This window comes from Arvicola amphibius, chromosome 9, assembly GCF_903992535.2.
Source record: "Arvicola amphibius chromosome 9, mArvAmp1.2, whole genome shotgun sequence".
Taxonomy (NCBI): domain Eukaryota; kingdom Metazoa; phylum Chordata; class Mammalia; order Rodentia; family Cricetidae; genus Arvicola; species Arvicola amphibius.
The window spans coordinates 95,738,963-95,752,850 of record NC_052055.2 but is presented as its reverse complement, the minus strand read 5'-3'; the positions used below and the strand labels follow the sequence as shown (position 1 = coordinate 95,752,850).

The 13,888-nt window shown below is 42.5% G+C and overlaps 1 protein-coding gene across 1 annotated transcript in view; it reads right to left on the bottom strand.

The window, feature by feature from the left end:
• Il1rl2 (interleukin 1 receptor like 2) overlaps nt 1–13,888 on the bottom strand; it is a 35,535-nt gene that overhangs the window by 11,481 nt on the left and 10,166 nt on the right. The window contains exons 4-7 of the mRNA XM_038343828.1: nt 13,163–13,325; nt 9,547–9,618; nt 3,106–3,235; nt 2,130–2,266 (exon numbers count right to left, since the gene is read on the bottom strand). Of these exons, the coding sequence (XP_038199756.1) occupies nt 2,130–2,266; nt 3,106–3,235; nt 9,547–9,618; nt 13,163–13,325 (502 nt within the window). The remainder of the gene's footprint in view (nt 1–2,129; nt 2,267–3,105; nt 3,236–9,546; nt 9,619–13,162; nt 13,326–13,888) is intronic.

The window sequence follows — 13,888 nt, the reverse complement described above, 5'->3', positions numbered from 1 at the left end:
ATATTGGTCAAAGAAGGGAAGAGAAGCTTGGCCAGGAAGGGCGTGGGGGCCTTTCCACCCTGCGCTGCTCATCTGTTGTCCCTAAGGCAGAGATGGTGGCTTCGCTTGCATTTAATATGCAGTTCAACCGTTATGTGGTACATACATTTTCTGTGTATAGTATGCTTGACAATAAAGATGAAAATCCCAGTTTGTTCTCAAGACTTTTTCCCCATAATAGTGTTGAAGGTGCTATCATTATTCTCCACTTACAGGCAGGCAAACTCAGACACTAGGTGGTCATGCAGATGCCCAAGGCTAAAGCCAGGACTTAAACACAGAAACGTATGATTAAGTCCTGGGTGCAAAGCACTCCACCATCTAGCTAGCTAGTAGAATGGATAGGTGGGGCAGAAGTTGCAGGCAGACCTGAGGGAGACGACAAAATTAGGCAAGTGTGTCCGTCACTGTCATGAAATAAGGAAATGAAAGGCTCAAGAATGACGTCAGAATTTGAGTACAAAGTATATGAAAAATACGGGGGTGTGTTCAGCAAAGGTAAGAAAACAAGGTTTAAGAGATTAAATATAGTTTTAACTTTGTTTCTACAGACTAGGACATGGGAGGAAAGGCAAGGCTGCCATGAAGAAAGAGAGAACACAGCTGAATACATGGAATGTGTTTGCATCTGTCTTAGGGCAATCATTGAAACCATGGAAACCGGAAGGTTGCCTGAGATGGAGATACAGAACTAAAAGGCGCACCCATAGGGCTTCCAGAACCTCTAGAGAGAACGACAGGTGCAGAAGACTAACTGGCAGGAAGGTGATCAAAACTGAAAAGCCAGCGAAGGGCAAGCAGCTAGTGGACCCAGATGGACCCAATGTTCCTCCCATCCAATGCAGCCGTGAGGCCAAGAGACCAAGACAAGGAAGCAGGTGCTGCAAATCCAGTCACAGCATAACTAGGGACAGAGTGAGCCTAGCCCCCGGTCATGCAAGCAAGAGAGAAAGCATGTCCACTCAGAACTGTACACTGCCTTAGACATGTTCCTACGTGGAGCTACTCTAAGGGAAGGGATGGCCACCCCTCAAGATCAGAAGTCAGTAGTAACAAAGCCACATTGGTCAACCTCTACAGAAACTTGTCTGATGGGCTTTACCTTGATACATGTAATTAATTGATATTTTGTTTGTTTATTTATAGAGACAGGGTTTCTCTGAGTATCACTGAGTGTCCTGGAACTCAGTCTGTAGACCAGGCTGACCTCGAACTCAGAGATCCGCCTGCATCTGCCTCCCGAGTGCTGGGATTAAAGACGTGTGCCACTATCACCCGGCTTGTAATTAATTGAATAGCACTATATTCTAATGAACTCAAGTCCTCCCTTATGCCTATAGCTACACACACACACACACACACACACACACACACACACAGCATTTTACAATGTCTCTTGTACACTCTTTCAATTACTCTCAAGGTCTGTTTTACCCTGCACTCTGCCATCTGGCTTTACTCTCTCCAATAATCATCCAAATGGCAGAAAAGCAGGAGGCGGACCAGTTAGGCATCAGGGAGTCAGCAGGAGCAAGAGGCAGACAAGAGAGGGTCATGTGCTCACAGCACATCCTGTCTGTGTATAAAGATGACAAAAGCAAAAGATTTAAAAGAGATTTTCAGTCCTTGAAAATGATCAAGAGAAAAAAAGCCCTGTGCGACTGGAAGCCCTCTTGTTCAAATATCAGATTTATAGACAAGGTCATGAAGTCACATGATAAAAAAATAAATAAAAACATTTTATTTGTATAATAAATTATGATAAAATGAAACTTGAAAATCACAAATAACTGATTATAAACCTTGAGCAATTTGGTTTTAAAAGGAAAATCCCATTTTCTGTCATTTTGATGCATAAAATCTCAGTGTCTATGAAGACAGTCCAGCCAAAATCACTCTGATAGAATCCCAGCTTTATCTCAAGACAGCCATAAGAGACAGCACCATCTTTCTCTAAGTGGTACCCTGGGCTCCCCGTTTAGTGCCTCCAGTTGCCGCCTACCGAATGGATGGCATCAGTACTCTTTAGTAAGCCGTCCCCAGCTGTCATTTTCAATGCTATGGGCGGCATGTGATTCGAGGGACATTACCTGGGAGCTTCAACATGATGTAGGCTGTGGACACTCCAGCGTGGCACATGAAAAGAAGGCCGTAGTCTTCCATTTTCACTTCTAAGAATGTGATGTTCACTGTGTAAAAAATGTGATCCTTCAAAGAAACATTGGTTCTGGAAAGAAAGAGTCAGCCATTAAAAGGGGAGCCAAGTTTACCCAACATAAGGTGGAGTTTATCTTCTAGAAAGAGTACGTGGGGTTTTTTGTTTTGTTTTTCCTAGAGAACCCTCAAGGCCCTATTTGACTCTAAGATACTTACTGGAGTGACACAATATATACAGAGTCTATAATTGTAAATTTTTATTTTTATCTGGACAGTCATAAAAAGGTACAGGGCCGCTGACTGCCGTCCCATGTGCAGCCCCAATGGGCATCTTCTTTTTCCCCAGATTACATCTTAAGGTGTGTGTCGTATATTCTCTCTGCCCGGCCATATCAGGCGTGAGCCACCACCACCTGGCTCTGTTTATGTTTTCAACTGGATCAATCTCGTGTAGCCCGGGGTAGTCTTGAACTCACAAAGATCTACCTGCCTCTGCCTCCCGAGTGCTGGGATTAAAGGTATGCCTCACCACTGCCTGGCCTCCATGGCTAACTCGTGGTTAGCTCAGCACTCTGATCTCCAGGCAAGCTTTATTTGTTAAAGTACACACAAAGTATCACCATGGCCAGCAGCTCATAATGGAACTGAATGGGACGGGCCGAATTTGAGTGGCAGTTGACACACGGATGCTGTCTCTCTTAGGTAGAGCTTGTGTGTCGCCGACGCTGATTCAGCTGAAAACATAAGCACCCTGCATTTGTCAGAGCTAGACGCCTGACTGCACACAACACAAAATGGAGAAATGAAAAGGCCGGTGGAACTGTCCATCAAAAGCAGCGATAGCAGCACATTCATGCGGATGGAGTAACCCTTGCTAGCTTTTAGAGAAGCCCCCAAACCAGTACCTACTCAATTCCTTCCCGGATGCGTCCCGAGTCATTGTAGTAATCATCCACCAGGGTGCCGTTGATTCTCCAGCATCGCAGGTTTGTGTTCTCTTTCGTGTCTGTTATATTGCAGTCCACAATAAGGGTGGAGCCTGAAGCAATCAGATTCACAAACGCTAAGTGAAAAGTGCTAGGATTCTCAAGTTGTCAACCTGGCTGATAATCTAGGTAACACATAGACCTTGCTTTTGAGCCTGGAGTATTGCCAGAAACATCCCCCAAGTTGACATCATTGTGCCTGATTCTCTCTCTGCGGAAAAGGCAGGATGGAGGAGAAGGCTTCTGGGCTGCGCTATGATGAGAGCCGCACACACTCCCCGACAGCGACACCTCTGAGGGGCATCTCAGAGACATAAGTACTACTTCATTTACCCCTAGTGATGTTAGCAAAACACTTTAAAGTCTACAGGGTGTTTCCTACTCATCCCCCACCCCCAAGACGGTGCATCTGTGAAATGGAGCAGTAAAGAAAGTGGAAGGTACTCCCTTGTGACAGATGACAGCCTTAACGTTCAGACAGATGGTGTGACTTGCTCTAGGTGACACATGCCTTGAAGAAAGACGTGAGACATGACTCTACTTTCCTAGTCTCTCATCCAGTGATCCCCTACTTTAACAGATGTGGCCCTATATCCATGCTCTTCTTTCCCTTATCCTATATCCCCACGCATCGCAAATCATATTTAGTAAGTCTATATTTTCAGCTTATCTTATCCTTCAGTCTAATAAGGCCTTCTTCACCTTTCAAGAGGCGTTCTTCATTCTATGTGGTATTTTGCATTTTATCATATAAATTGATGTATAACACATACCATTAAAAAAAAAACGCATGGGCGGAGTAGAGCTAAACAGGGTGTTAACGTTCATATCATCTTCCTCCCATGAAGAAAGCAGGGTAGTTTCAGAACTGCAGAGTTTCCCACAGTCTCTTTCCTTCATCTGTATCACATAGATTGCATGTTTGTAGCTGGATTCTGGCTTCCATTGCTTAGCATTTACTTTCGCATCTCATCATTTCTGCTGCATGTGTTATGTAGTGGAACATACTCTGCCTATTTATTTTTTCTAAAATCACTACTGCTCACATGCATTGTATGTGTTTCTGATATTTGCTTGGCGTATCTTCTGGGAACTCTCCTGTGTATGTTGAACCCTTTTCATATATATATGAATATATGCATATGTGCATATACATGCATATGATCCAAATACATGATAAGAACACATACCTTCTCCAACATTAGTATTGGCTGCATACAATACTCAACTTCATGAGGTTGCCATGGACTGTTTCCTAGAGGGTTGATTCAAGCTGCACCTCTACCAACACTGTGTAAGCTTCCTGTTGCTTCACACACTCAATAGTATTAATGGTCAGACCATTTCATTATAGATGCTCATGCTCTGAATTTCATTTGTATTCCTCTGCATTGAGCAAACACATGAGCAAACAGCTGCCTTGTATTTTACTGGTCACATGCATGGTACTGGTTGAACATGGTTTGATTGAACATTTCCCTCCTCTGCTGGGTCTTGTCTTCCTTACAAGTGTGGAGAGTCTGTGATCACCTATTAGAGGCATTTTGTTCTACTCCAAAGTTTTTTATATTTTTAATATTGTCTTTTAATAAATGGAAATTTATTTTTAATAGCCTCTTATTATACATTTTCCCTTTAGAACTAAGGTTTTGTTTGTCCCAATTTTTAAAACATCCTTTATTACTTCAGAATCATGAAGTTGTTTTCCTATATTTTGACTATCATATTCAGGTCTATAATTCACCCAGGATTATTTTTATATGATGTGAAGGAGAGGGCAAATTTCCTTTTATTCTATATTACATCTAATAAATAGGTACTATTTATCCAACCTATAATCCCAGCACTACTTAGGGGGATGAAGACAAGAAGATCAGGAGTTCAAAGCCATTCTGGGATACATTCTCTCTCTCTCTCTCTCTCTTTCTCTCTCTCTCTCTCTTTCTCTCTCTCTCTCTCTCTCTCTTTCTCTCTCTCTCTCTCTCCCTTAAGACTATAATTTATCTACTTTCCTGTAGTGTCTTTATCAAAATCCAAAAGAATGGTATGTAAGAGTCTATTTCTGATTTTCCACTTCTATAGTCTTTCCTTGTATCAGCTATAGTGTATAAATTTGTTAGCCTCCTAATTAGGTATTATTAGTTTTCCAATCTAGTTCTTCCTCATTTAAAATTCATTGACTCTTAAAAAAATAACAAAGAAACTGTTAAAAAGCTAAAGAAGAGGACAAATTAATCTGATGTTTTAAAAATCCATTGAAACACCTATAAAAAGTTCAGTACTTGACTACTGAACACCGTTCCTCTGAACATTAAAGTTTTAAAGGCCATATTATCATATTATGTATTTACAGATTCAAAATTGAAATTAATCACTACATTTCTAATGGCCTCTAATAATGCTTTTGCCTTAACATCTATCTTGATATCAATTTAGTTATACAAATATTCTTAAAAAAATATTCTTGGTACCTCAGAAATGGGTGATGCTCAGAGCACCCAGTAGGACAGGGTAGTTGCTGACATGTAATTTTCTATACCCCCTGGATTACAGAGGAAAAGAGCCTGGTGGAATCATTAACAGAACATGTTAATATCAAGATACTACACTAGTGTTTCAAACATGTGAAACTAGAAAGCTTTTGTTGTATTAGAATAGTCTTAAAGAAGAAGTACAAGTGATTGTAGCATTTAATTTTCTAATAGCTAAGTATATATCCAAAGATCCCTCAGCATAATTATGTTTACTCTCCTTCTTAGAAACCCCAATTCCCCTGCATCTCTCATGTGCATTTGTGTACACGTTTATGTACAGGTGGTATGCATTCAGGTAAGTTTGTGTGTGTGTGTGTGTGTGTGTGTGTGTGTGTGTGTTTGCATGTGAAGGTCAGGTGTGAACCTCAAGTATCATTCCTCAGAAACTGTCCTTTATTTATTTATTTGTTTGTTTGTTTGTTTGTTTGTTTATTGAGTCAGAATCTTTAGCCTTGAACTTAACCAAATAAGCTCAGGGGGTTGACCAGTAAGTCCCAGGCAAGTTCATGTTTATGCCTTTCCTGTAAGCATGTGCACTATAGCCTGCTCTTTTCACATGGGTTTGGGGAGTCAAATTCTGGTCTCCATGCTTATTCAACACTTTACCTGCTGAGCTATCTCTCTAGCCCAGTGGTTCTCAACTTTCTCCATGCTGCGACCCTTTGATACTATTCCTCATGCTGTGGTAACCCCCAACCATAAAACTATTTCTTATCTCATTGCTACTTCATAACTGTAATTTTGCTACTGTGATGTAAACATCCCACAGGTTGTGGCCCACAGGTTGAGAATCACTGCTTGAGCCCCTCCAAGTTGTCTTAATTGATTAAATATATTGGCTGCAATTTCTAAACACAAGCAAGGGAAACAAAGTCAATTAGATTAGAACTAGCTAGTCTTTGTAGATGTTTGTAAAATCTATGCATGTCCCCATGGTGAGGAATGAGCACACTAGTGTCGGTGCTAGGACGGCTCGAACCCCTCCAAACATTGAAAGGAGCGCCTGAAACAATCAGGCTCCCGTCTTTCAAGCAGATTTCTATCTCTTTAACATTGTCTGTTTCGCAGTCGTTCACATTTCTAAGTCTCCTTTTGGGGGCTTAGATTCCCTGGGAGTTCAAATCTTTCTCTCCACAGCCACAGCCCTTCCTCCTGAACAAGCTCCAGGACCCCACTCTACTTCCTGTCGTTATTAGCAGAAGTAGCGCAGTAAACCCATTGTTTCTACTTTCATCTTTTGTTGCGTAGTTGCTGTCTTAATCAGTATTCTATCGCTGTGAAGAGACACCATGACTGTGGCGACTCTTACAAAGGAAAGCATTTAATTGGGACTGGCTTACAAGTTCTGAGATTTTAGTCCGTTATGGTCACGGTGGGAAGCATGGAAGCAGACTGGGTACTGGGAAAGGAGCTGAGGGTTTCACATGGAGACAAGCAGGCAGCAGGAAGACAGAGTGACAGCGCTGTGTCTGGCTTGAGCTTCTGAAACCTCCAAGCCCATCCTCCAATGACACACTTCCTCCAACAAGGCCATATGTCCTAGCAGTGCCATTCCCTATGAGCCTATGGGGACCATTTTCATTCAAACCACCACAGCCTCTGTTTAAAAGGAGACATGAGTGACTATTTATGTGCTTTGACTGTTTCTATACTTCATTATAATTGCAATTAACTGTCTTTTGAGAACAGCACTGGCTACCTGTCATGACATAATTGATTAGGAATATCTCACTGTCACTGTTTTCTGACTTAATTCCTAATTAAGAATGCTAATAATTAGAAAATAAGCATGTGTTCATTTCATTTTTCTTTCTTCTAAGTTTTTAATCTTCTAGTTGAAAAATAGGAATGGCACGTTTTTATGCAATATAATATGATGTTTCTACGTGTTTACATTGTGGAATAACTGAATCATGCTGTGCTGGTTGGTTTTATGTCAAGTTGACACCGCTATGGTTATCTAAAAGGAAGGGACCTTGAAAAAAAAATCCCTCCATTAGAGTTGGCTGTAAGGCATTTTATTAGTTAGTGATGATGGGGGAGGATCCAGCCCATTGTGGATAGTACCATCCCTTGGGTTCTTTAAAAAAGCAGGCTGAGCAAGTCAGGAGGAGCAAGCCAGTAAGCAGCATCCCTCCATGGCCTCTGCATCAGCTCCTGCCTCCAGGTTTCTGCCCTGTTTGAATTCCTTCCCTGATATCCTTCAATGATGAACACGGGAGTGTAAGCCAAATAAACTCTTTCCTTCCCAAGTTGCTTTGGTCATGGTGTTTCATCCCAGCAACAGTAACCCTAACTAAGACACAAGCTAGGTAACATGCAGACTGTCTTACATATCTAATGAGGAGGCTTTTAATTGCTTTGGTTGTAGTTACAGGTTCCCAGACACCGCACTGTGACTAGAGTCTATACAATCTCCTCTCTATATACAAGAGTCTATAGCATCTTCCACAGATAGTGATGTTGAGTAAGTAAGTACATTGCCTCAATCTTTTGGGTTCTGATTTGTCTAATACATCTATCAAAGAGTCAGTATATTAAAATTTCCCATTACATGGGAGCAACTGTTCTGTCTTATTGTATTATTCTTGTATTTTTAAGACCTTTAGCCTTGCTGGGCCATGGTAGCACATGCCCTTAATCCCAGCACTCAGGAGGCAGAGGCAAGCGGATCTCTGTGAGTTTGAGGCCAGCCTGGTCTACAGAGAAAGTTCCAGGACAACCATGACTGTTACACAGAGAAATCCTGTCTTAAAAAGTGAAAAAAAATTAAGAAGATTTTTAACTTTATATATTTGATGCCTGGTGACAGAAAAATGGTATTTCCCTAGCCCTGATAGAGCCATATTGAATCTGAAGCAGGAACATTAGAAATTCAAGGCCCGCTTGAAATAGAGGGTGAGTTAAATTTAGTGAGACCCTGTACCCAAATAAATAAATAAAAAGACTTGGGAATGTAACCCAGTGGGAGATTACTTGTCCAGTGTGTATGAAGTCCTAGGTTCAATCACTAGTATCAACAACAAAATTAGTATTTTGAAAGGCTTTGCAGTTTTAATTAGAATAAAATGACTCAATTTGTTATTTAACATTTTGGGTCTTGAAAGATTATTATTAGATTGAAGCACCCGACCTGATTTTTATGATAGTTTTTGTAAATGATACGTTGGTAGCACAGTTGTTTTTAATCTTTCGGATCATGCACTTTCACATGTCTCTGCTGAAAAAGTATACTACAGGACTGATAAAATCCTAGCTGGATTATCACATTGACCGAATCTGAGAAGCTTCTTTTTAACAAAGAATTGGTTTAATTGCTCCCCTCCCCCCCACAAGGAAAGTGCTCGCTCTGTTTATTTTATTAGTGACATCTCTACATTAAAAAAATGAGCCCCATGCCGAGACAGTGATTTTTAGTCTTTAGCTGTATGGATGATGGATTTACCATAGTCATTTTTTTTTACTCCTTGAAAATATATTCCAGGAGGAGATAAAATGACCCGGAATCCCTGATCCACATTATTCAATAGCCACAGTTTCACATGTCTGTAATTGTGTTTATGGTTTCATTGCCTGTGCATAAACAAATTCACAGAAGTCGTTGAGACTCACAGCCCTCGGTGCCAGTATGTCAACACCATACTATCCCATGATGAAGCTCTTGGTGTTCACTTTGGTGCACCTCCCGTGGAGCCCCGGCACACCCAGACTTGGAAATGAGACATGTACCAGGGTTGTCTCCACCTTGGACATTTAATGCATCCACTGAAACAAGTGAGAGCAGCGACCTCTACCCATGGTAACAGGAGGGTTCCAACAGCTTTACTTACCAGGTTGAACTTCAATGGTGTTGTTTTTTGGATATGAGATATGAGGTATCCTTAATCCAGACACAGGTTCCTCTGAGAAGAAATCACACCCACAAGAACTATGCATTAGAAGAAAAAAAAAAGATACACTCCCCCAGAAACCTAATGTAATGGCAGTAGTGCTCCAAGAGAAGACCTCATAAACATGGGTCAAGAAGAGTTAAAACCCAGGAGTGTGACATTTGGGATGACCACAGTGTGGTTGCATTCTGCAATGCTCTTCACTTTGTTACTCATGAGTAGCGGTCGTCACCAACCAATGATGCCACCTACTAGATCACACGTGTGTCAAATCTGGAGGTCATTCTAGTCCACAGTTTTCCCATGCTCCCCTTCAAATTCCTCACCACACAGCCCAACACCTGCTCCCTCCTAACCTTCCGAAGGCTGGGCCTCCGTCTTCACTTCAGAACCACCTGTTTCCTGTCTATTCTCTATCCTTGTTAGACCAGCTTACCCACTCGCATCTTGAATCAACATCTAAAGTCCAATGCCCAGGAAGTCTTAACTCCAGGACATCCCTCTGAGTTCCAGAGCCACAGAGGTTATGGCCTATTCCATTTCTCCTCTTGCACGCTTCATGCTCAACTTGCTAAAGACCAAATCTCTCCTATACCCGTTTTCTCCTTGAGCTGTCTTGTTTCATGATTAATGCCACCTTCCACCCAGCAGCACATGCCCAGAGGCCTAGAATCCACGACTCCTTCCTTCCTCCCTGCTCAGTTAACTCCGAGAGGTATATTTCCCCCCTTCGGAGATGCTGTGGATGTGTGCGCATCTCCCAATCATCCATGTTACCATGGTGCCTGTGTGGCATCCCACCTGTACTTTGGCACCTGCCTCATGACCACTGTGCTGTTCCCAGAGGGAGCATCGACACGGTGGCCATTTCATTTCAGAAATGTAAAGCACCCTAAGCTGTTCTCATGGAGTCAGCCCCGCTGCCTGTTCTGAGAAGAAGAAAAAAAAAATCCACACTGCCCTGTTTGGAACTCAAGTTCCAGCCACCCCTCACCCCTGACTGCTTCTCTAACTTCATCACCTGCCATGATCTTATCAACCCAGGCCAACTTGCCTGTTTTCCATCCCTCATTCACAACATGGCTCCTCTTGTTCTTGGGCCCCCACAGCTTCTTAGTCTTCTATCTGTAAACACGCTGGTCATTCTATCCGTCTTTGAACTCTTTTCTGCCTATCATCATGCAAGCACCTCCCCCGTAATGACGCAGCTCATAGCGGACTATCGTCTGTCTCTGCCCCCAGTGCCTCTCTGAGTGCAGGCTTCATCGCAAGCTTCATCGTGGCAGTACACAGCTGTTACTTTCGCTCGTCATTGTTTTCTCTCTGCCTAGCATAGGACCTGGACTCTCCTGTGCCTGCAGTGAAGAGTCGCCGAATGATCATGGCACCCAAGCTGAGACTGTCAACACTCTTCTGAATGTTACTGTGGTGTCGTAGGCGGGCTCCAGGACTCAAAGCTTGCTTCAACCTCTCCTGCTTCAACCCATCCCATGGCTGGTTTCTCCCATTACAAAACAGCCTCGTAACTCTGCGCTTACACCCTCCAGGACCCTTCAGTATGTGTGTGATAAAGGCTGCAGAGAGGTAGCCGCTTGAACTCATTCCCAACTTGACCTCATCTCCCAGCCCTCCTCTTCCCTGACACACTTATTTTGTATTTAAATCCACTATCGATCCAACAAGAACCAGGATACCTAATACTGCTGCACTTGCCCTATCTGGGGCTAGAAAGCCCTTCTCATTTTCCTTTATAATTTAAAGAGCCATTCATCTTTCAAAAATTCCACAGAGAACTCATTTCCTTTTGGAAGTCTGCCCACTTTTCTAGCTCCTTCTGATTATTTTTGGTCTTTGGAACAATAGTTATAATTATAATTTTAGTACAGGATACCCAAACAATCCATTTTTAGTTCTAAGCTCACTACTCATGGATCTGAGGCTTTCCAATAGAAGAATTGTATATTTAATTTTTAATTATTAGGTTCTAAGCATGTAACAGACTGTATATAAATATCAATTCTACTGATGTGGCATGAGGACTCTTAGACCCAGCAACTTCTTAGAAATTTGGCCTTTTAAGAAATTTCCTCGGCTACTCATGTAAGGCTAATGCATTCAGTCAATGAATAGATCTACTCCTAGCAGAGAGTGGGGATCCAGATATGAACAAGATGAGGAGCTCTTTCCCGAAGATGCCATCAGCAGGGAAACCCAAGAGCAAGACAATCACAAACTAGACTGCAATTTGTTTCCTTAATGAAGAGGTAATAAATTAAAATTGAAGACCATCCCAAAATATTTCAGTCTCATAAGAAATTTCAGCAAAGAACAGTGCAAGGTAAGACAGGAAGAGCCATGTTGGAAAAAATCAGGCTAAGATCCAGAGAATGACGGGATCTCCGTAGTAAAGGGTCCAGCCTGAGTCGCCCTGGAGCAGGCGCAGGTGGGCAGCAGGAAGCCATCATGAGAGCAGATAGCCCAAGGGCATAACTCCATTAAAGAAAAAGAAAAAGAATAAGCTATATTGTGGCAGGGTAGCTCGTAAGATGGTAAGAAGTTCAGACATTTACTGATAGACCCTGGGTTTAGTTCCTAGCACCCACATGATGGCTCACGACTATCTGTAACTCTAGTTCCATGGGCTCTGACACCCCTTCTGGCCTCCTTGGTCACAAGGCACACAAATGGTGCTCAGACATGTATACAGGCAAATCCTCTTACATAGAAAATTAAACTAAACCTGAAAAACCAAGAAAGCTATATCTCCTTAGATACAGTAGCAAATAAGATAGCCCTAAAGGAAGAAACACCCAAAAGGGAAAAATACTTCATTCAGTGTGTAAGGAAGGAAAAGTATTTACCTGGACATTTAAGGTCACAATTCTGACCCTAATTATGGCTCTAGTCATCCCTGGGAATGTTGAGAAGTTACTGCCTTCCTGGAGCTCTACAAGGATATGCTGGAGCTGAATATTTGAGGCTTTTTTTTTTTTTGTCTAATCTAAGAGGCTGCCTTACAATCTGCAGACCATCATACATCCCAGGAAACTGGGTGCCAGTGAAATAGCACCTAGCATGGCTGCTTCCAGAAGAACTGACTACTCTAGCTTGAGACCTGACACCACGCAAGCAGTTGGTTATCCCAGAAACACATCCAGAGACCCTGAAGCTTCTGTGAAGCTGAAACCAGGAGGTAGTACCAAGCCTGGAAAGGTCATCCTCCAATCACACAAGAGTAAGGACGGCAGGGAGACGTGGGTAATAGTAACACTGTCTGCCGTGGACGCCTACACTTTGCTAAGCACCCAGGGAACTCCCCCATTACACAATCTCTTTCAGTGCTCTCCAAGAGTTCTGAACATTCTGTCTTTAAAGTTGGGAGAACTAATCTGCTTGCCCCCTTGTCTCGCTCTCTGTCTCTTTGATCCAATGGGGACATGTTTGAGGGTCTAGTACCCTTCAACAAAACCAAGATCCAGGCTCCAAAGCCTAAAGCCTGAAGCCATCCAGCACCCATGAAGCTGAGAACCAGACAACAGTACTTGAGTAAACTTACTGATGCTCACAGAGATGTAATTTCGAACCGTGAACTCTCTCCCCAAGTGAGTGAGTCTGGCTGTGCACGCATAGCTCCCGCCGTCCTCTGCTGCGACACTGTTCACAAAAAGCTTTCTTCCTGAAAGAATATACTGCTTCCCTGCTTTAAGCTCTTCACAACCCTAAAGACACACCCACAAGAATTGAATGAGTACTGGGAAATGCTAGTCACCTCGTTAGTTAGCATTATCTTAGGAGCTACAGGTAGACATAACTTCCATATTCACATGGGCACCTACAATCTAAACCATAGGTATTAACGATCTAACCAGAAGACAATGCATAATACATGCCAGATAGATGCTAGATGGATGGGTAGGTGGATGGATGGAGGAAGGATGGATAGACAGACAGACGAATAGATAAGTGGAATTAGTGAACAAACAGATGTCAATCACTTTGCCAAAAACACTTGACATAAACAACTTAAGACATTTAATGTTCTTGTAGTTTTACTCCTTCATGTTGAGAAGTGTGTGGGGGAGCCCTGAAGAACATACTGTGGAGTTCAGAAAGTAGCCAGGATGTCTGCTTTCTCTTTTCCTGTTTATTTCATCTGGAACACAGCCTATGGGATGGTACCACCCACATCCAGGGCAGGTATTTTCCTCTTAATTAATCTTCGCTGGAAATGCCCTGACAGACACACCCAGGGGTGTTCTTCAAATTCTTAAGCACTCCTCAA